The sequence below is a fragment of the Juglans regia genome, chromosome 3 (assembly GCF_001411555.2).
Source record: "Juglans regia cultivar Chandler chromosome 3, Walnut 2.0, whole genome shotgun sequence".
Lineage (NCBI taxonomy): Eukaryota > Viridiplantae > Streptophyta > Magnoliopsida > Fagales > Juglandaceae > Juglans > Juglans regia.
In genome coordinates, this window is record NC_049903.1 from 24,402,584 (window position 1) to 24,426,346 (window position 23,763).

The following is a 23,763-nucleotide window of genomic DNA, read 5'->3' on the forward strand; positions in this document are numbered from 1 at the left end:
CCCAAAGGCCAAAAGCGAAATGCCACCTCACCATCGCCCTTCTCTTGGAAGTTTCCTTGGCTGACAACCACTCACTATTTACACATTTTTGTGACCTAATCACCATCAATCAAGGTGTCACTCTAGCCCAACCTTCCATTTTTAGAAGTTTATTAGGCGTGCAAGTCATCCTTTCACTCACTTCACCCGTTTTCATTTCTGTTCTTGGAGAGAACACTTAGAAGCTCTCTGGGGCAGTTTTCGAAGCCTTTTTGCGTGCCAGTTTTGGAGCTTTTGTAAGTGTTTTCTCACAATGATTCCTTCATGAAAGTTGTTTTTTTGTGAGTATAGTTTCCATGGATATATTTTGTTTGATTTCATGGTCATTTGATCAAAATTAAACAAAAGTTGTTTTAACCATAGAAAAGTCAATCAAGGCAATAACCTGGATAGTGTGCTGTATTTTGGAGTTTTTGACCAAACTAATGGACAAATCTTGATTCGACATTTTTATGGAGTGTTATCAGCATGTTTATATGAATTTTTTTTTTTGGAGATTAGTTTCATAATTAAAGCTATTGATGAAATATTTTCTCAGATTTAGAAACGTAGAAACTAGAATAAGAAAAACAGTTTTTGTTTTAAGAAAGTTTGGATCTTTTGTGGTTTAATCTTACTCCAATGGCTTTGATATTTTTATTTGATGATCCTAACCTTTTTATATACATTTTAGGATGTTATTTTGAGTATGTTGTGTGTTAGTTTCAAAGATATGAATTTTTATGCAAGAGAATACTCGGTTAGGTCAAAAGTTTGATGTTTTCGACTAGATCCATGTTTTGATTTATTTTTAGTCATGTGATTTTAAGTTTAATGCTTAGATATACTTTAGGAAAAATTTTGTAAACTATATGATGTTTTGATTTGAAAATCCTATCATGGTATGTCTTGGATCAAGTGTTTGATCAAAGCAAGTTGAGAAAAGAATTCTGTTTTTTATAGTGTTGGAGCCGAGTACTTCAAGTGAGATTTTGTGAGTTTTGGTGACTTTTATGTGTTGATTAAAAGCATGTTAGTTCTTAAGAATGTGTTATGAACATGTTAGAAGAAAGTTTTGGATTTTTGGAGTTCTTGGAGATGTTTTGAAATAGGTCAAACCTTGTGATTCAAAGGTTTGCATTTTAGTTAAAAAGTTTGGATCTTTTTACTAAAAATTTTTGTGTCTATGAGAAGTATATTTTTGTTGAATTTTTTAATCATGTTTTTAATCTTAAGATAGGAAGATTTTTGTTGCAATATTTCTGTTTGATCATGAGTTTTGAAGTTATAAGAAATTGCAACAAAAATCAAGAGATATGACCTTTTGAAGTTTTGGCCCTATGATGTCTTTCATAATTGTGTTTGGTTTTAAAACTTTCTATAAGTTTATATTAGAGTTTAGGACAAAATTTACCTGAAGAATGTAAATTTTGGTGATTTTTGGAATTAGGATCTGAAATCCTTAATTTAGGGGTAAAATGATCATTTTGCCACATGTAGAGGATAAAATGGTAATTTTACTATATGTTAGAATTTTTTATATTTCTAATTGTTAGTGATAAAATTTATAACTTTTAGAGTCCCTTCTTATAGTTTCTCATGTTTCGTGCTTAATCCACGTAATGCGACGATCACTATAAGTTAGTTTCTAACTTACTATTATATTACAGTGTATGTGTGTTGGTAAGGAAACTATTGGTTATATACTTATGGTATCATATATGACATGCCATCCCACTACACGTTTATCTGTTATACATATTATATTCTATCACAAAATATTCATTTGTTACACATATTATATTTTGTCATGAAATAGTTATCTTTTACACGTTATGTCATGTCATGTAATGCTATCTATTACATAGGGGTGAAAACCGACCCATTTGGTGCGATTTTTGGGCAAAATCGATGCCGACTGATGAGAAAAAAATGGGTGGAGCAACCGACCGTAATCGGTCGATGGAGAGTAGGAAACCGATCGAGGCGGTTCTTGGTCGGAGTTTGGTTCCCCTAGCGGGGAGATTCTTATGAGAGAGAGAGAGAGAGAGAGAGAGAGAGAGTTGCAAAGGTGTAAAAGAGGAGAAGGTGACTGGGGAAGTAGACAACCCCATCTCGAAACGACGCCATTCAGTTTAAGTGGAACAATGTCATTTCATACATATTTTTTTTTTCATACGTTTTGAATAAAACAATACCGTTTGGTTTAATACCAAACGATGTTGTTTCTATTATGTTTTGTATACTTATATGTGTAAAACAACACCGTTCCACTTAAACAGTTTAAATGGAACAATGTCATTTTGATTAGGGTATATTAAAAAAAAATATATTTTATTTTATCGGTCGGTTTTGCGGTCCAGTCCAGCTTCAAATTGGGACCAAACCGCTGAATGTCTGTTCCTTCAATTTGCTACCACACGCCGGTCGGTTCTCCACTGGTTCCTAACTCGGTCGATTCCTGTCGGTGGATGCCGGTTGCGTCGATTTTTGTTTAGCCCTACTATTACACGTTATTCCATGTCACGTAATGCTATCTAGTACATGTTATGCCATGTCGCGTAACGTTATATGTTACATGTTATGCCAAATTACGTATTGTTTATCTGTTTCAAGTTACGTCAAGTCATGCATCTCACATATATGTCATGTTACGTATGTCATGTCATTTGTCATTTTGTTTATTGTCACGTCATGTCTCAAGTACAAAGTGTGTCTCTAAAACAATATTTTCTCAATCAGTCATGCATGGGATACTCGTGATGTAATCACTATGATTGTCCAAGCACCTCCATTATATTTCATGCGAGGTACTTCCGGCAAAATTATTTTGATTATTAGAATACCTCTACTCAAATGCTCCTAGCATAATCATTCTGATTGTTAGAGTATTACTAGATATTCCTGGTGTAATCATTTGTGTTATTAGGGTATTTCATTTAAAATACTCATGGTGTAATTATTCTGATTGTCTGAGTATCTTTGACGAAATATGTTGGCTTAATCATTCTGATTGTTCACTATTCCTGAGGAAACAACTGGTGAAATCATTTTTTATTGTTAGAGTTCATGTTCACGTTCATGTTTAAGTTCATGCTCAAGTTTAGTTTATTGAAAAAGATTCCAAGTTCATGCATTTCACGCTCACACTTATGTTATTTAAGTTCAAGTTCATGTTATTCAAGCTCAAGTACACGTTCAGCTCATGTTTCAAGTTCACATTCTGTCATGTTTCAAGTTCACATTCGGTTTATGTTTCAATTTACGTTAAGTTCATATTCAATTGACTAGAATGCATGCAAAGTGGGAAGACTATATTGAGACTTTTCCTCGTGTAATCAAATACACACATGGTAAGAAAAATTTTGTGGTTAATGCATTAGCAAGAAGGTATGTCCTTATCTTTATTTTAAATGCAAAGTTATTGAGATTTCAATATGATAAGAAATTGCATGCTAATGACGATAATTTTGCTAGAGTGTATGGAACATGTGAGAAAACATTGTTTTGTAAGCTTTATAAACTAGATTGATACTTGTTTAGAGAGAATAGACTTTGTGTGCCTACTAGTTTTATGCGTAAGTTGCTTGTGTGTGATAGACATGGTGGTTTGTTGGATAACTTTGGTGTAAGGAAGACTTTCCATGTGTTGCATGAACATTTTTTTGAGTATCATTTGCCATTCATTAACGTGTTGCATGAATTTTTGTGGAAGTATCATTTTTCATTCATTAACGTGTTACATGAACGTTTGTGGGAGTATTGTTTGTCATTTATTGAGTTTGCATATAATTGTAGTGGTCATTTTGGTGTAAGGAAAGCTTTAGATGTGTTTCATGAATGTTTGTGAGAGTATCATTTGTCATTCATTGAATTGTTTCAAGGACGTTTGTGAGAATATCATTTGACCGTATTAGAGTGTGCATATAATAAAATCTTACATACTACTATTTATTATTCTCCGTTTGAAATTGTTTATGGTTTTAATCCACTTACTCATTCAGTTTTAATGTTTTTGCTTGTTGATGACAGGAGTAGCTTGGATAGACTTTTTCAAATTCTTGAGAAAATTAATGAAAATGAATATAAAGTGGATTTTCCAGGTAAGTATTATGTTTTTGCTATTTTCAATGTTACTAACCTTTTTCCCTTTGATACAAATGGAGATTCGAGGTCGAATCTTTTTGAGTAGAGAGGGAATGATGGGAACCAAGGTGGACCTAATCTTAAAGATCATTTGCAAGTTCCAGATGAGCCAATTACAAAATCAAGAGTTAAGAAGATCAATGAAGCAATACAAGGTTTTGTACAATCCATTTTAGACGAATCTAGCAAGAGTCGAATATTCAAAATAGGCTTGAGAGAATGCGATCCAGTGATCATCCACATGATACAAGTTATGGAAGAGCGCAACATAAATTAGAGCTTAATATTATGATTATGTGATTAAATACCTCAGACTTGTTTATTTCATTAAATGGACTTATTTTATTAGTTATAAGAATTAGTCTAGAATAATTGGGTTTGAGGATGTTTGGCCCACATGTCTTATTTTTTATGAACTAGGGTTTTTTGGAAGGCCTTGTATTTTGGCCAATGGTTTATTTGGAAAGTTACTTTTTAGGAATTAGAGTTTAAAGAAGTACTGTAGTCAAGTTACTGTAGCAGCGGTACAGTAGCCGTGACACTATTCATCCAGGGGTAGTTTTGGAAGAAATGACTTTACTTTGGCTAGAGTTTTAATTAAGTTTTGCTCTAAATACTCTTTGTAACTTCATGTTAAGGAGTTTATAAAATTTGATGAATTTATTTATTGTGAGTTGAGTTTATCTCATCTTGTTCTTGAATGAACTTTTGAACTTATCAAAGGCAAATCACAACCTTTGTGGCGTTCCTTATTGTAATCTGGGTTCTTGAAACAAATTTTTCAACGGGTCTAGATTTTAATATAATCTAGATTCTTAAAACGAGTTTTTGAAACGAGTTCTCATCAGGTCTAGATTCTCTATCCATTGGCTTGATTTTGACTTTTTTGGGTGAGATTTCAAATTGATTGTTAGTTCAAGGGATTCTATTTACACAGGTTCATATCACCCACCCTCCATAAGAGGTGAGAACTTTCACTCTATGAACAAAATGTCCAAGAGACTATTTTTTTTTTATTATTATTAGCCTAGAACAAAGAAAATAACAAAAAATGTAAATGATACATAAAAAAAATAGCGAAATACAGTTTGGACATTTTCACTTTCACTCTATTCCTTTCTTTTCTATTCTTTTTTCTCACTCCCTCCCCCTCCCGCCCAATCTCCCTCCCCTCACTTCACTATCCTGGAGCGAGCCCTCCAGGCAGAGACCCATTTGCCAGTTCCCCCGCACCTCATTCTCGTCAAGTTGCCGACAGCCCTCTACCACCGGATATCTCTCTATATTTGATTGTTGAGAAAATGAAAGGAAAATTATGTTTGGTTGTTGAGAAAATAAAAAGAAAATTATATTTGTTCTCTATTTGGTTGTTGAGAGGGAAAATCGATTATTAAGAAAATTGCAAAGGAAAATAAAAGGAATATGAGAGAAAAAGAGATCGAGAGAGACAAATGAAAAGAATATAAGGAAAAGAGAGATGTCTGTTGTTTGTTGCTTGTTGCCGGTGAGGGGTGGGAACGGTGGCGGCAACATCGACTGTTTTCTGGGGTTGGCTGCGGCAAATGGCTCTTTGCTGGGGACAACAACATGGGTTTGTGACGGAGAAGGGAGGGGGAGGAAAGAGAGATTGGGACGGGAAGGGAGAAAAAAAAACTTCAACTCGACATGGTAGTACCACATCAATTTGTGGGATTCTTGTGTCTCTAGCAGTCATGTCCACTTGTTTTAATTATTTAATCTTCTTTAAAAATAAAATGATGATTAAAAAGCGTATCGGTAAGATGAACAGAGAAAACGAGCACCACCCTTCATTAGCTCCTAAAAAATCTAAAGAATCGTGTTATATATCGCTTTGAAGAAAAAAAACTAAAAATCTACAATTAACATAGCTAAACCCAACCACAACGAGAGAATGGAAAAGAAATACAAATGTAAATATTGAACGGCAAACAAGACTGAGTTTTGCCTTTTTGGTTACACTTGCAACGGCTAACGATGCTCAATAACCTGAGGACCCAAGTATTCAATTTCGTCAATTTCTGAGTTCTCTGGCATTTCAATCTCTTCTAACCATCCATAACAGTCGGCCTCCTCCATTTTCACTGTTGTCTCTCCTGCTAGAAATCGGTAAGAAATAACTTTGCATCAAATTTCAATCCATTATTATGAATATGGGGCGGGGGGATCCAAGTTCGAGATTATAATTCTAAAGTTGGAACATTATGGAAAGCAATATTCATTGTTCAGAATTGGATAAAAATTAAATTTTGAAAATTTATTTTATAAGATAAGTCTATATAAAAGTTAGTATTTGGCATCCCAAACCAGATTTTTTTAATATTATTTTTGTTTTGAGATTTGAAAAAGTTGAATGGTATATTTTATTTTTATATAGAAATTTGAAGAAAAAGTTATAATGATAAAAGGAGATGAGTTGAGAGGAGTTGTGAAAAAGGTTTAACAGAATTACTTACTTGAGGCAGCGTAGGGATGATCTTTATAGAAGGAACAATCTCGACCATCTTTATTAGAATAGGGAGGTCCTAGCACATCAAGCACTGCACATGGGGTTATGGCAGTGAAGGCGTGGATGTTCCCTCCAGTTGTTGGATATAATACTGAAGTGTCGCATGGGGCCGTGAAGACACTGTCAGCTTTCAACTTTGCCAATCTCACTGCAAATTAAAAACCATCCTGTTTGAGTCAAACACCATCACATCTCTCCACAATTTTATTTCAAAATGTTGAGAAAGAGAGAGAGGTACTGACATTGGGAGGATTGCACAGAGCTATCCGAATCGACAGGATCAACCCAGTCATAGGACTTGATGTGCATTGTTCCTAATAAAAGCTTGTTAAAAACAGTCATTCCTGGATGGTTGTGAAGGGGGATCACCCCAGTTGCAGGGAGAAAGAACATGCACAACTGCACAAGAAAAGAATATAACAAAGGAGACGTATCAAACCATTTGAAACCAATGAAAATGACTCCAAGAAGTACCCTAAATTAATGTTGTTATACACCAGAATCTGATTGATCAACGAACAAGAACAGGGTAGTCTTACCGAAAAGTTATCGCACTTGTAAATGGTTGTGGATGTGACCCTTGGATCACTTTTGACCCCATTTGAAGGCTTAAAAAACTGTAGATCTCCACTTAGCCCCACGTCTTCTGGCTTCATATTGTCTACAACATGATGGAAATGCTTGACATTATATAACTACAAAGGGAAAAAAAAGGTGAAATGGCTATTATCGAAACTATGCAATTAATATAATCAGCACCGACAATATACTATTACTTTGTACTTGCCCTTGTAGACCACACAAAGTTCATCTAGTTTGCACCGACATCTAGACAAATATAAAAACCCTTTTGGATTCAAATCTCTGAGTTTTCTAGTTCATTTTATTCATGATCCATCCTTCAGAATTTATACACACCGGCAAGTTACAAGGTTGCCGCCTACATGTTGCCTAAATATTACAAAATGGAAAGGATGCTAGCTAGGAAGCCATCCCCCAAGCAGGAATTAATCATGCAATGAATAATACATATGGATAGAATGCACTGTTTTCAACTAATTCATACATTGTAAAACCAGACAATGAGACAATTGAAACAACGACAATATATTAATGACTCGCAAAAACTGAGGATTATTGCACATTCATCAATCAAACTCAAAATTAGCATGTAATTCCTCGCAAGCGATAGGAGCTCATGAGAACGAATGTACGTACCAAGAATGTGGCATAGTTTCTGTACATCCTGAGGGGAAGGAACGGTGCCAGGGCCTTTGAACACGTCTAGGCACGACACGAACAGCTCCTGCAACGCCATAGGGGGGGCCGCCTGCGGAGGCCGCACAATCCTCCGCGTGCGTCTCCTCTTCGTTATAATCTTCTTCACATATCCAACTCTGGTAACATGCCCAACCATGTCTCTCCCGCGCTCCACCAACCCTGCCTCCATTCTCATCGACAAGGGTAATTAAGCACCAAATATATTCCTCCAAATGCAACACAAATTCCTCAAGTTCCGAACAATTTCCTCTGACCTCTGTCCTCTATACAATTTCTCCTCCTCTAACAAAAATTGATCGCAAAACAGACAAGGTCGATATCCGAAAACAGTATTCTATTTTCTTGAAATCCAACATAAACTTAAGGTTATAAATCCAGATCCTAATCCATAACACACAAAGTTCAATGCCCAGATGCCAAAAAGGAAGAGAACCAAGATATACAAGTTTACCTCGATCTTTCTCGGTCCGATGAAACGAATGGGATGAAGAACGGATATGGGAATGTTTGAGTGAAAAAGAAAGAGGATCTTGTACAGACGTATAGAACAGTGCTGGGAAAGAGGTCAAGATCCAAGAATGAGGACGCCCAGGGCGGAAGGTGTTGATATATTAAGAAAGAGAGAGATGAGAGAACAAAACCATGGGCCATTGGAAAGAGGTAAGACAGTGCTTCGGTTGGAAAACTTAAGCAAGATAGGGAAAGCAAAAGCAGTATTTTTTATTTCTTTGATTCAGCTTCCCGCCCCCAAGATTCAGTGGAAACTGGCGGTTAGACAGACCCTGGTTTTGTAATCGTATATCTTTTTTGTGTAATTGTCACCCCAGTCCTGGAATTGACCAAATTGCCCCTTCAGCCAGCGAGCTGCTTGGTTGGTTGGTTTTTGTCACGTTGATTTGGGATAGCCCCTGGATTTTATGATATCGGCGTTCTGGAAAAAAAAAAACAGAGAAAAAAGGTATTTTACGTGGGCTTGATTTTAATTGAAGTTAATATTTCCATTGTTTATTTTGTTAGATTTTGATAGTTCTCCCAAATGCATAGTTGACACGTTATTCAATCTATTATCAAATACTTTTCTTTTAATTCTTCAAAGCCATATTCTTTTGATCATTCTTTATCACTTAATTCATGCTCTTCTGATTTTCTTTACACATTCATCCTCAATCTGTATTGGTACCATGAATTTAAATGGTCATATGATTAAATTGATATGGTCTTCTCTTGCACTTGAATTCAAAAAAGTTTAAGTATCTTGTGTGATGTGAAATACATGACATAATACGTACATAATTATAATTGTTAAATTTGAACATGATGTAGAATAATATGATCGTATGTTATACTGGATGACATATTTGCATATACTATGATATGCATGGTACATAAAAAGTGGTTGTAAAAAAATAGCTTGAATAATAATTTATCTAAGCTAACGTAATGATCCTAATCCGTGATGAAATTACTTACATCGTTGCGCTACTTCCTGAATCTTATTTCATAGTTCATCACTTGCACGAAGTATTAAACGCCACTAAATATGTTTATGAAAATGTGTCCTAATATCCCACGTAATTAAATTCATACTATAGAGAATAATCAAATAAATATTCTATTTAATACGAAAATCAATAAATAGTGATATTTTAAATTATTTAAATACTAACAACTTATTCTCAGTTCCAAATTATAATTAAGTACTTAATCCTTATACAAATCCATTAAAAAAAGCCGTTAAATCTCATTTCATAAAACGGCTAAATTTTCTTATGAATAACATAATTAATCAATTTTACAAGAAATCTAATAAATAATAATGTCATAAGTATGCTTAACATACTTTTATATTTTCTAGTTATAACTATAATAAAATAATTTTATCGAATTGACAAAATAACAACTGAAATTCATTTCGATAATTGACTTAATCATATTTAAAATTTAAATCCTGGCAAAAATATTATTATAATCTAATAATAATTTAACACTAATAACATATTATAATTTGGAAGGAAATTATAATCTATTAAATAACACTGGAAACTTGTTTCATAAAATATACTTAACCCGACTTAACGTGCTAAAAATAAAAGTAGACTCTTATTATTTACTGCTAAATTTTATTGTAAAAATTAATACTTAATAACATAATTAAAATCCTTAAATATTTTCTGTAAAATAAATTTTATGGACTAATAATTTTCAAGTAAAACAAAAGTCCATGTGAAAGTTAAATAAGCCCAATTAAAACTCAAGTTGAAATTGGGATAAGTCCAACTACAACAAAAGTTCACGAGAGTTCAGCCCATCTAAAAGGTTAGGGTCATTTTGGTCAATACACTAAAAGGTTCAAAACCTTAACGAGATCGCTACACGACAAAGGGTTTTTAATGGCATTCTTTGTACTAACATATGTATGTACTTTTCTGGAAAGCTGAAGACTTTTAAGGAGACGTTTGGATTCGAAGATGATTTGAAATGAATTGAGATGGATTGTAAATAGTAATGAGATGAGTTGTGAATAGTAGTGAGATTTATGAGTTAAAGTTGCTGAATAGTAGTGAGATGAGCTGAGATGAGCTGAGATGAGTTGAGATGAGCTGAGATCACTTACGAATCCAAACGAATCCTTAAAAGTAATTTAAAGTAGCAGATATCATTCTAGAACCAGAGGGCTATGCGGCATAGCTTACCCAATGAAAAGTCGAGGATTGATGTAGACAACCTTATATAAGTATTCTGCATATTTATGAAATCGATATAAGAATGAAGTATTTTCTGTCATGACAGATATTAACATGAACTTATTTTTAATATTCTGTTATCTAAACTATGTAAAAATGAGCGAATATGAAAATTTGTGTATAATTATATGACTATAATATGATTCTGTTGTGTTCTGAATATGTTATATATTCTGAAATGACATGATGTGACTTCTGAAATCCTCTGGCATGACATGATGTTATGTTTCGTTCTGACCTTACCACAAGTGTAAAATTGTGGCATTTGTTTGAGTTGGTACCAACGTTTCTATTTCTGATGCACCAACTTTGGAAGTAAAGTGATTTTCTGCGTGGTCTTTCCTGTTTGTACATTCGGAGCTCCGAAAATAATAAGGGAAAAATTTCACATTTTATTTCTTCTCAGTTGGCCACAGAGGTTTGCACAACCTTACCACAGGAGTTAAACATGGAATTATGTTCTAATGTGATGTTTCAATTATATTATGACCAAGGAATTTCAAATAAGAATATTTTTGAACTTTCTCTATGATATTTTTGATAACATGTTCTGATTCTGCATTCTGAAAATAAAAAATATTTTGTTTTGAATTCTGAACTCTGTAAATACTCATGTTTACATACAAGTATATGTTCTTTGCCTACTGAGTTATTGATAACTCACCTCTTACCTACACAATATTTTTCAGATAATTTTAATATCTCGGAGAGAAGTCAAGAGTAAGAAGTGTTAGTAAGATTTGATGGGCGTAGAGGAATAAGTGTCAAATTATACAAATATTTATTTGAGAGTTTTATTTAGTAGATTTATTATTTTATGTCAATTTGGTATTTTGAGTCATGGATAATTTCGAGTCGTTGTGGAGATTTTAATTTATTTCATTGAGATATTTCTTTGGTGTCTCTAGTCATGGTGGAGGAACATATATTTTTGGTTTTTAATAAATGAGTTTATATTTTATGAAAAACTTGGAGTATATAAATATGTTATGGGAGATGGTTTTTAGGTTACAAGAGCTAATTCTCCTTACCTCTGGGACTTGGGCGTTACAGTTGGTATCAGAGACAAGTTTGAGGCTCTGTAGACTATAGAATATGAGGTTTTGGGTTTTCGGCAGACTTTACGAAATAATTTTTTCAAATTTGATGTTTAGAATTGTGCGGACTGCAAGGATTAATCTTGTTGGTATATAAGATTTTAGAATCTCCAGACTTTAGGAAATATGTGTTATGAAATTTGAGGTGTTAGATTTTACAGATTTTATGAGTTGATTTCATGAAGATTGAGGTTTTAAATTTTGTAGGCTCATTCTGTAGACTTTACAAAATGATTTCACAAGATTGAAGGTTTAGATTCTGGAGGCATATTGTTACCACGTTTGCGTGTACATTTTTATTTAGGTACTTTTATAATTTCAAAGTAGTATATATAGATATTTGTTTTATGATTACAACTAATTTCATATGTTTATATGAACTCTATATTTTGAAACATTTATTAAAAATACAAGTTCTCAGGATGCCACCTTGTCGTCGCGTACAAAACATTTCGGAGTTAAATACGACTAATGATGAAGGAGAAGCAAACCAAGTGCTTCTGACGTACTTCGAGCAGCGGTGCAACACTTAATAGAGTAGCTCACGCATAATCCCCCGACTCGCAACCGCAACGGTAATGAAAGAGGCTGCATCATGGAACAGTTGAACTGGATGCACCCTCCTTCATTTGATGGAAGAGGCAAGTCAACGCTAGCAGAGGATTGAGTTCAAGATATCGAGGAGATACTTCGGATCTTAAATTGCACAAATGAGCAGAAGGTGTTGTACACCACCTTCAAGCTGATCGGTGAAGTGAAACGATGGTGGATTTTAGAGAGAACCATTAGAGAAGCTGATGGGAGGGGAGTAGTTAGCTGGCCCCACTTCAAGCAGATCTTCTTTGATCGTTTCTTCCCAAGATCAGTCAGAGACATTAAGGCCAGGGAGTTTACCCACTTAGTACAGAGAACCATGATAGTACACCAGTACGCTGCTAGATTCATTGAGTTGTCAAGTTTTGCTTCATATTTGATCCCCAATGAGGAGAGGGAGACCCAGAAGTTCAAAGAGGGGCTGAATAACAAGATATATGACCGAGTGGTGGCCTTTCAGATCTAGAGTTTCTTAGAGTTGGTAGATAAGGCCATAATACTCGAGTAGAGCCTCAAGATTAGTGCAAAACTTCAAGATCAGAAGAAGAGAACTACCCCACAAGGATCTTCCTCTAGTACGAGTCAAGGTTTGCGGAAGAAGAGCAACAAAGGGAGCAGTTCTGGTCAGAGGCAAACGCAAGGAAATCAACCAAATGACCTCGGTAGGTTTTGTAATCGTGCACACATAGGAGAGTGCAGAAGGGAGGTGGGGTCGTGTTTCGATGCGGTAAGACCGGGCACTTCATCAGGGAATGCCCATTACCATTGGGAGACAACAAGAAGCCCAACCCACCTGCAAGTCCCCAACAGGCGATATAGGAAAATAACTAGCATAGAATGGGACCGGCTCGTGCATTGGCACCTGGAGATGCTGAGGACGACAATAATGTGATCACAGGTACTCTACTCCTTTTCTACTTGAAAGTAATTATTTTAGTTGAGTTGGGATTAGTCATTCTTGCATTTTAATAGAATTTTACTAAGTGTTATAGCTTAGAATATTGAAGTTGGATTGAAGAGAATATGCATGATTTTCCAAAGGATGACATAGACAACATAGGAATGTACAAGGGTGCGTAGTCTAAAATTACAAGCCTGGTAAGAATTGCGCAAATAGGCGTTGAAAGGGATTACACCCAATAATTCATATCCATGAGACTCTAGCCTTAGGTGTTTGGTTGGTCAATTTGTACAATGGAAGCATGGATTTTGGAAATTTGATGGTTTGAAAATAGACTTTGTGAGGATTTAGGAGTTAGTGAATTGAGCTCACTTAGGACTTAACCTTGAAGCATTTAATCTTACTATTATTAGAAGGTTGAAATGTTATGTTGAGAGTTATTTTTATAATTATATGCGAAGTTCAGTTAAAAAAATAGAGGAATTATTAGACTTGTAATTCCATTGTTGAGGCTTATACTTTTAGGTTTGAACACGGGGTCGTGTATGGAAATCGACACTAGGATTTTGGATAGTTACTGGGGCGAGAGATATGGGAAAATTCGGATTTTAAAATATTAGATTTGACATAATATTCGGAGTTTAAAATAGGCATAGATTATGAGGGATAAATATTTCTAATTGGGAAGAAGTTTGTCTATCCCTTGTTTACGCCTGGATGAGAATGATAGTTCCACTTGGTCAAGCGTTCTTCTAACCCGTGCTAATATCAACAGGTTTGTGGTTTCACCCAACCGGGCTCATGTCTTTGGCCGTCAATTTATGGGCACCCCTTCTCTATCTTGGGGACAAAAGAGGGGGCCTTCGACTTCTGTTTGCCAAAAGGGGAAGAAGGCCCTCTCAGAGCTAGGCACTGTTCATGCTGAGGCTAACCCTTCTGACGAATCGAGTTCTACCAGGGAAAGGCCCTCTCAAACTCTTCATTTGCAGATTCTCTTGATGAAATTATGGAACAGGTTGAGGTTGATTTGGAGTTGGTGTTGGAGCTTGAATCCTCAAGTTGTCCCGGCGGGCTTTGATTCCCCTTTTAATGAGGTTGGTGAGGCCTCTTTGGCTCTGAGTGGTGACGTATTTTTGTAAATTCCTCTAGTTTTTCTCGCAAGCTTTGCTGCCCCTTCAACAACTTCTGGCTGGGCCACTTCAGAAATTCCCTTTGTTTTTCTATAATTCCTTCTTGAAGATCCCCTAGGCATGGATTTTAGCGGGGGCCGTGTATCTATTCCCTCCTCACTCTTTAGCACTTCGCCGATGGGGGGAGAGGTTCCTTCACCTATGCTCTTGAATAACTCGCCTTTTGAAGACTACCCCTGGGTTCAATCGAGTAAGCGGGGAACAGTGTCTTTGTTTCCCCTATTTCACCCCCTCGCCCTCGCCCGAGTTCCTTGTCAGTGAAGGGTATGGGCGAAATGGGTGGCTTCGTGCCTTTCGTTGAGAGGACCTTTAACACCTCGGGCTTGCCTGGCCCCTCAAGTTCTCGCCCCGCTAGCACCACCCCCCAAGCTGATGGACGTAGTGAGGAGGTCGTTTGGGCCATGGTGCAAAAGCTCTGAGGCTTTCTATCCCCGATGAGTTATGCTTTTGATTCTTCACCTTTTATTGTGTTGTGATTATGACTCGTTTTATGGTCCAGGGGGTAGATCACTTGGCGACCTGGATAGTGGATAGTCATATTGATTTGGAGGAAGAAAACTAATTGACGAGATCCTTAATGGATCGGGCGCATTTGTAATACCCAAATCCTACTACGTAGGTCCTTACGTCATTTTATTAATTCTTTAACTTAAATATTTTGAGGTAAAGATTTTTATTATTTTATTTTAAGATGAGTATGCTTTATTTTAAAATGGGATTTATTAAAATAAATCAATGGTATGATTTTAAGACCTTACAATATTTTCCTTAAGCTCTCTAATTTTACTTATTCAATAAATAGCTCAATTATTCTCTACCATTGAATTGGTAGATGAAAAGTAACCTTGAGGTGGATAGATCTCCACCATTCATTTGCTTCCTTGTGATGGAAGAAGGGAACAAATACCAAAATGTCCTTGCCTCTTCTCCAAGTCTACGGCTAAGGCAACCAAAAAGGAGAAAAAAGGCAATTCAATCCCTTAGTCTTTCCCTTACCCGTCGATCTCCACTCAAGTAACAAAAAAAAAAAAAAAACGATCTTCCTCTCCAAGCAACCAAGCCAACGCCACCACCCTCTCTTCTTCTCCTCTCTTCTCATTTTCAAGAAACCAAGCTCCTCTTGTCTCCTTCAAGCTTTGTGACTCCATAGCAAAAGAAGAAAACATCTTCCTCCATCTCCAAGCCGTGTGTATCTCATCTCTACCTATTTTCGGTTTTGACTCAAAACTTGGGACCAAAGCTTGATTTCATCTTCTAAAGGGTGAAATCTTGAAGGTAATAGACTTTTGCTTTATTCCCTATGATTTACATGTGGGTTTCGTGTTTCACCATTTTTCTTACCTATGATATTTCGGCTTTAGGGTTTAACACAGAGCTATCATTTCATTCTACATGGCTATACCACTATATGGTCCTCTATCTTGCCTCTTGAAAGGAGCTAAGAGCTTAAGGTAAAAATCGTAATTTGACTCATTTGTTTTAAATGTGATTTTGGAGGCCAACTAAGTTTTTTTAGTTTGCATTTTAATTATAGTTATTATCTATGTTGTCAATGAAAGTGAATGCTCTATTTTTGGCCCAAACCGAGTATGTTGAAGCTTTTTTGCTATGTATTTTCCTATCATTCGAAAATGGTATTTTGCTATTAAACTTGGTTAGTCATAAGTGATGTCAGTTGATCTTTTGATATATATATATATATATATATATTTATGTTGGTACCATGTGTCTTGTGTTGAGATTTGGTTGGTAATCTATTTTTAGGATGCTAGAGATTCGGTTTAGAGGTTTTGCTTGTGTATTTTATATCTTGCTTTTAAAATGTATTAAGTGAGTAAAGCATAAACTTAAGTGTTTAAAGGTTTTAAAGTTGCTTAATAGGTAATTTTGCTATACTTTATGCTACTCTAATTTTAATGGGATATGTTATCTAAATTATTTAAAATATTGCTTATGTGATTAACTTAGGTATAGGAGTTAATTGTGCATGGTATATTACGATATGTATAGCTGTCCAAGTACCCCTAAGCCCATGTCATGCCACGTCTTGATGTAAAAATAGCCCATGTATCTTGTCCCTCATTTGTTTAAATTCTAACTAATCCAAAAGTCCAAAATATTGATAAGCTAACCTTTTATAATGAGGGACCACAAGTTGATTTAAAGGGCATGTTTCCTAAGTTTGTTTAGTCTATTTGAGATGCATAAATCTATTTTAAAATCCATTGTTGAGAATTTTCAAATTTTATCTCCTAATGTCCATAACTCAAAGTGAGCTTGAACCAAAGAGACCTCACTTGAAGCCTATGAATTCTTAACTACTTTTCATAAAAGCTTTTAAAATAGACATTCTATAGACAGCTAGCATGTCTTAATATTTAATTTATTACTCATGTAAGTTGAGGTGAGGAGTAGTCATTAGTTTAATGCTAAGCATAAAAGGAATGTTAGATTGTAGCATCGTGCCTTTCTCTTTTAAGGGGAAGACTAAAGAATATTGTATGAGTATTAACACGCTTATGCCATTTATTGGAATAGGACCTATATTGACATTGAAAGTATCGAGGAGCATAGAGGTGAGTAGCTATGATCATGCTGCTTACATCAAGTTCTTTTTATGAAAAAATGTTTCTCTCTCTTATTGCAAATGTTCTTCTAAAGAAAAGAGTAAATGAATATAGTATGTACAAACACTTTCTTAATAGCCCATGTTAAGTACCTTATCGATTATAATTGTATATATGTGTATGAGGTAATGCATGCATGTAGGTTCTATCTCATGAGATTGTCATACATGTTCTCTCAAGAAACTTATTGATTATTCTTATATGTAGTGTAATATGAAAATATATCTTATTCATAAAAATGCATGTGCATCGGACTAAGAAAGATGATGAAAATATTTTGATTGTAAAGGAAAGGAAAGGAATGTCACATGTCTTAACTGATGCTTTAAATAATGCGAAGAAAGTGTTTTAAAATGTCCCTATAAACTTATGCTTTATGGATGCCATGAAAGATGATGTTTAAGCTCATGCTTTTAAATGACGCTTTTCCATGAATGGACTGTTAAATGAAAATGACTGAAATGAATGAAAGAAAGGACTGAATGAATGAATATTTTAATGTATAAAAATACGTAATGGGCATATGAATGAAAGGGTACCAAAGGAATGGGCAAATTGCAATGTCGGGTAAGTAGTACTGGTAGTGCATCCAATGTTGCCCCCTGACTGAAAGAGATTCTCAACCTGTGGCCACGGGCAAAATCTAGGTCCAAAAGAAGATTGCTAACCCCAACACACGGGGTGTAATAGTTTGTACCGACCAAACGAAAGTGAAACATGAAAGCATAATTATTTCTCAAAAATAAAAAAATGTTTATGCATGAAAGTATTGTTATGCCTTAAAATGTTTATGCATGAAAGCATTATCAAATTCTCAAAATTCTTATGTATGCATGTTTTCAAAAGAAAAAGAATAGATGCCTAGTATGTTCACTGCATGATGTATTACTTACTGAGTATTCGACTCACTTTGTGTATATGTTTTAAACGTTTAGGTAATGACGAAGAGGCTGGGAGCAAGGCATTACTGCAGAGGGAGAGGCAGACACATAGTATCTTCCCTGTTGGTTTGACCTTGCACAGATGATGGGTTCTGTTTATGGATGTTGTTTTTATGTTGAGATGGAGTCTCTTCCTAACTAAAACAGTTATGTTTTTATGAGCGTATGATGGACTCTGAGAGTCTCTTATGGATGAATGTTTGAATAGAATATCTATAAGATATTCCCTTTATTAAATTAGAAATTTAGAGTACACGTGTTTCATGTTCATGCTGATTGCATATTACTAGAAAGAAATAAATAAAGAAGAAAGAAAAGAAAAGGGACATATATGTACATAGCGATTCCGCCCTTTCTGGGGAGGGTTTGTTACAACATCGTGTTGTCCTTACTACTTAGGCTGATTGGGAGGAGATGGCGAGGAACCTGTCACAGATGGAGTCATATTCTCATTTCTTGGAGGACTAGGTATCCTTTCTTCAAGAGGAGATGGGTGTTATTCAGCGCGACTTGGGGGCATCCTAGTAGGATGTGGGTTGATGTCACCTTGAGGCAAAGTTTTTGGAGGTAAAACATGACATGTTGTGCGATCACCTTGGCCAAATGGACAAGGAATTGGAGGAGATTGGGCAGCATAGTTCTAACTAAGTGAACCGCTTGGCCAAATCCAAGGAAGACTAGTAGGAACTGCCCATCCAGCTTAGCATTGCTTGTGGCAAGAAAGTTAGCTTCGAGGAACAGTTGGAGGAAGTTAACCGAGAACTCAAGGGCCATGATCAATATTATCTACAACTGTACAAAATTTCTAAGAGTTACAAGAAAAAGCTAGATGACTCGAGTTGAGGGTGGTTGAGCTAACCGCCGACCTGGAGGTCTCTTAGGAAAGAGTTGTTCGCCTTTCTCCCCAGTTGGCGGCTACTTGTTCCATTTGAAACCGAGCTTAGGGCATGGGCTACAAGCTTGGCCTCAAACAGCGTAGAGAATATCTCCTTACCCATCCTGGATCAAACTTGTGAAAGCTGAAGTTGAAATCCCTCAAGGCAAGTCGTGCTACTTGCCAGTTTTTGATTCTCTAGGGAGGGACAAGATGCCCGACTCCTTCCCATTGCTTGCTTGTCAAGATGCTTGATGTTTAATCTTTATAATTTTTACATATTGGGTGATGTGTAAAAACATTTAGGCCTCGTTTGTTTTCACAATACATCTCATCTCATCTCATCTAATCATTACAATTTTACCAAATTCCCGCATAAAATAAAATAAACAATTCAACTTTTTCAAATCTTAAAACAATAATAATATTAAAAAAATATATTCTAACAATATTTTATTTAATTTTCAAATTTTATCTCAACTCAACTCATCCCATCTCATCTCATCGCATCGCATCTCATCTACGAAAACAAAAGAGGCCTTTCAATATTTTTCTAGTTAATTTGGATGGCGTTTCGAGTGATACAATAGTTTTCTTGCCTCTTAGGTTTATATGGATGGCTTTGTCGCTTTGTTTAGTTTATTGTCTAGTGGATTAGTTTTTTGACTGACTACTGTTTCCATTTTTTTGGTGAGAGGGAGAGACTTGGGGAATGATTGTGTTTTCAAGGCGAGGAGGAAAATATCTTTCTAAGTTGTTTAATCCTCCATTCGCCGATGCGAGTGGAGATACTCGATGGGAGATGGGCTTAACCGCCTATTTATGGTGAAGAGCGAAACACTTTTCTAAATTGTTTCCTCCTTCGTTCACCGGGGTGAGGGGAGACATTCGGTTTTATATTAGGCGGGAGATGAGCTCAACCGTGTTTTTATAGCTAGGAGGAAAATACATTTCTAAGTTGTTTTCTCCTTTGTTCCCTGGGGCGAGTGGAGACACTCGACTTTTTATTAGGCGGGAGATGGGCTCGATGCTTTTTTATGACAAGGATGGAAACAATTTTCCTCCTTTGTTCGCCAGGGCGAGCGGTCTTTATATTAGGCGGGAGATGGGAGGGGCATACATTACTTAACTTTAGAAAATAGTCTTCGAAAGTAAGATGAGAATTACTAAACTTTTTAAAATTTTTCTTTCCTTTCCAGGATATAAAAGATTCTATAGTTAAAATTTAAAAATTGCTTTGAAAATTTAAAAGAGAGTTTACAATGAAATTCATTAAAATAAATTACAAAGTCCATTTTACAAAACATGAGTCCATACATCGTTTAAAACTTGCCTAGTCTTCTGTCACATTTTCCCTAGATCATATATATCCTGATGCTTTGTCCTCTTTTTATTTCTGGGAGGGGCATACATTAAAAACAAAATGAGTCGAATATGCAGTAAGCATTACTTCATACTATAAAAATATACTAACATAGGTTTTTATTCATGCATTTATCATTCTTCTGCATACTTTACATGAAACATTTTTCTTTCTTTGAAAATAGTACAAGGTGTGTTTTTTTTTTTTAAAAGGTTTTCGTTCCTTATAAAACATTTCTCACGCCTTGTATATTCCTTTATAAAGAGATAAATCATTTCATAACATCCAATTAACTCATATCATTTTCCATTGGCCGGTACACACTGTTACGCCCTGTATATTAGGATTATCAGTCTCTTGGAATCGGGTTTCGTCTGTGGCCACCACAAGTTGGGAATCTCTTTCTGTTAGGATGGAACCACTTGGTGCACTACCAATGGAATCGATCTAGCATTGCAATATGCCATTTTCTCTTGGTACTATCATTCATTTTCTCAGTCATTATGTAACTTTATACATTAAAGCATTCGATGTCTTTCCTTTCCTTTCCATTCATTTCATTCATCAGTCAATTTCATTTCATAAAACATCATTTCATATCATAGAACATAAATCATCATCATTTCCTTTCATGGAACATAAAGTCAATAAATACTATCTATAGTATCCATTTCATATGCATACAACTATTTTTGGGGTGCATAGAAAGGAGTTGCCAAAGAAGGTCATTACATACATATACTTAAAAAACATTATTACTTTAGCATACTTTCATAAACCATCATTTCATTTTCTTTCTCATAAAACTAGTTCATTTCATTAAACTCGATAGGGGCATCTTAATATACCATCCCCAACATGATCAATAGATAAGAAAAATACATACAACGAAATGCTTTGCCAACAACTCTATGTGCATATTTGTAGTTGTTTTTTAATCATTTGCCATGAGATTATATGTTAAAGATTCAACCATTGATCCAAAAGTCCTAGGACTGTTAGATACTAATTTGGTTAAACCTTTAACCCTCATGATTATAATATTTCACCATGCTTCGGAATTCGACGTCTACAGGGGCCCACTCTATCAATACTCCAGTGGTAGCTCTTTCCCTTTTAGCGGCTTCACTCATCTATCGGTATTAATGAATACTATGCTAATACATAGTACCAAGGCATTTTAATCAAGCCTATACGTCACCCCCTCCATAACTTGAAATCGTGATCTGGTCCCTGCTCTGATACCAATTGGTATAGACCCGACCATTTATCCAAAAGCTATGAGACTGTTGATATTAATTTGGTTAAACCTTTAAGCCTTATAATCATAACAGGTTCTAGGGCTGGTCCCAACGGCTTTGAAGAGAGCTTGTTCACGGTGCTGTTGCTCGGATCCCGTGAAACTTCCTCAAATCTCTTTCTCGACTACTGCTCAACGGAGAGAGAAGACTTGGTTGCCCATTGTTGTTGCTATCATCGTTGACTGGTCTTCGGCTGCTTGTTGAGTTTCTTAATGGAGCAGTGGAAGGGGAGGGGGTCGAGAGGGAGGTTTTGTTGGGGTAAACACCAGCGACTTATGAATGAGCAATGGTGGTGGTGATGGCCAGTGGGGACGTGCAACTTTAATTCAAGGGTTGGGATAAATCATAGAGAAAATAAAATAAACTAAAGAAATAAGTAGAGAAATGTAAATAGGAAATGGAATGGGACTAAGTTTTAAGATCTGAATTTTTTTCCTTGATCCAACATTAATATTTTTCATCATAGAATAAAATAGGGAATCTTGATAAATATTTCTAAGAGAAATAAAGTCATCTAACAAAATATAGTTTTTAACATAAATAAAATAATTAATTCTAATGAATATTTCCAAGAGTGATAAAATAATTTAAATAAAATGAATTTGTAAAAATGTTATTTGCAAGGGCTCCAAAAATTAAAGAGGTCATGACACCTTAAATAATTTTGGACTTTTAAAATATTTGGAAGATTTTAAAACACTTGGCTCGATTTTAAAACCATTCGCTAGATTTAAAAATAAAGATTAGAGTTTTAAAATTTTAGACGAGGCTCGTGACCAATTCGAGAGGAAAATGAACTGTTGGTCACACAACCAAAGGTTGCTCGAACCTAACTGAGCAAAAGTTTTCGCACCCCAGGACAAGGAAAGGGTGCTACATCAGGGTGAATAACAAATGGTCCTCTAAAGGGTGAGCAGTAAAAAAAGTAAATACAGTGATGTTTGCCAAGAACTTGTCTCGGGACGCCCAAAAGTAAAAGTGCTCGCTGCCCAGAGCAAACATCGACATCTCACACCCATGGGTGAGCACTTTAGTCATATTACATACTCAAGAATTGTGCCCGATGGGCGTAGGAGCTTGCATAAATCATACTAGCCCCACGAGATCTAATACTTAGATCTCGAGCATGTTAAGTGTAGATCGTCGATAGTATCCGATCAAGTCCATGACAAAAATTCCCACAAGAAATCTCCATCTCAGAACCATTTAGCTGACGACACAAATACCCATAAAAATCTCCATCTTAGAACCATCAAGCCGATGGCAGAAATATACACCATAAATCTCCATCTCAGATCCACAACAGACGACTATGGGTCTCTGGTGCGAAAGTGAATATATCTCTAGTTTTTTCTCTATATTTCCATCTTTGTTGCGACCACGAGTGTCATCGTGAGCAAATTCAGTCATGTTAATGTAGTCGTCCATCTCTTTGTGCTCACACCATGGTTGACAAATAAGCATGGATCTGCAATTTTGTTGGAGAAGTCTGAAGCAGAATGAGAAGAGAAAGAACAAAAGAATGAAAATTAATAAAAGGGTAGATGGAGAGTGGGGAATATGAGAGAAGATGAAGATGAATTTGGATATAGAGATTTCTAGTTGTCATCAACTGATTTAATTTGGATCAAGGTTGTTTCTATCTAATTTGATTTGTTCTAGAGGCATTTTAGTTAGTTCGGATATGCGTCAGAGACATTTTAGACTAACCTAGATCTCTTGCAGGAGCACCTTCGTCATATCGACAAAAGTAGCAAGTAGGGGTGTAACCGGTCCGGTCCGGTCCGGTTTTGGACAAATTCTAGGATCGAACTGGTATGTACTGGTTTTGCATTTTTCAAAACCGATTACGCCCCGGTTACCCTCCTAAACCGGTACCTCCAGTTTTACCAGTTTCTGGTCCGGTCTTCTGATTTTTTTTAAATGTAAAAAATATATAATAAAGTGTTACTTCTTATGATAAAATGTTATTAATAATTTAATATATATATTATGTTTAAAGCATATGATCAATTAAATTTTTATATTTAAGATTAAACTTTTATTTTATAAATTATAATAACATTATCTTATATATAATTATATTAATAACATATGATCAAACAAATTACAAATATTCATATTTAAGTTAACATTTTATGTTATAATGTATAAATTAT

At 35.4% G+C, this 23,763-nt stretch overlaps 1 protein-coding gene and 1 long non-coding RNA gene across 3 annotated transcripts; one reads left to right on the forward strand and one right to left on the reverse strand.

The window, feature by feature from the left end:
- Positions 1 to 5,946: 5,946 nt before the first annotated feature.
- LOC108985159 (plant cysteine oxidase 1-like) lies at positions 5,947 to 8,696 on the reverse strand. 2 transcript variants are annotated; one of them, XM_018957345.2, is made up of 5 exons: positions 7,910 to 8,696; positions 7,231 to 7,352; positions 6,934 to 7,090; positions 6,639 to 6,839; positions 5,947 to 6,281 (listed from the first exon to the last, which is right to left on the reverse strand). In XM_018957345.2, the coding sequence occupies exons 1-5, from the start codon at positions 8,145 to 8,147 to the stop codon at positions 6,154 to 6,156; spliced, it is 846 nt and encodes a 281-aa protein (XP_018812890.1). In that variant the 5' UTR covers positions 8,148 to 8,696; the 3' UTR covers positions 5,947 to 6,153. The 2 variants fall into 2 exon arrangements, with proteins under 2 accessions (XP_018812890.1, XP_018812891.1); XM_018957346.2 differs by having other exon boundaries at positions 5,947 to 6,278; positions 7,910 to 8,695.
- Positions 8,697 to 15,515: 6,819 nt separating this feature from the next.
- LOC108985164 lies at positions 15,516 to 18,234 on the forward strand. Its single transcript, XR_001995142.2, has 4 exons — positions 15,516 to 15,773; positions 15,860 to 15,949; positions 17,037 to 17,074; positions 18,061 to 18,234. It is a non-coding gene; the product is annotated as an uncharacterized LOC108985164 (long non-coding RNA).
- The last annotated feature ends 5,529 nt before the right edge of the window (positions 18,235 to 23,763 follow it).

Bases quoted from the DNA above. Each gene is read 5' to 3' on its own strand.
- LOC108985159 (XM_018957345.2), bottom strand. From the start codon at position 8,147: ATGAGAATGGAGGCAGGGTTGGTGGAGCGCGGGAGAGACATGGTTGGG. The intron at 7,353-7,909 runs GTACGTACATTC...ATCATGTTGTAG, and splicing joins GAAACTATGCCACATTCTTG to ACAATATGAAGCCAGAAGAC. The intron at 6,282-6,638 runs GTAAGTAATTCT...ACCGATTTCTAG, and splicing joins TCATCCCTACGCTGCCTCAA to CAGGAGAGACAACAGTGAAA.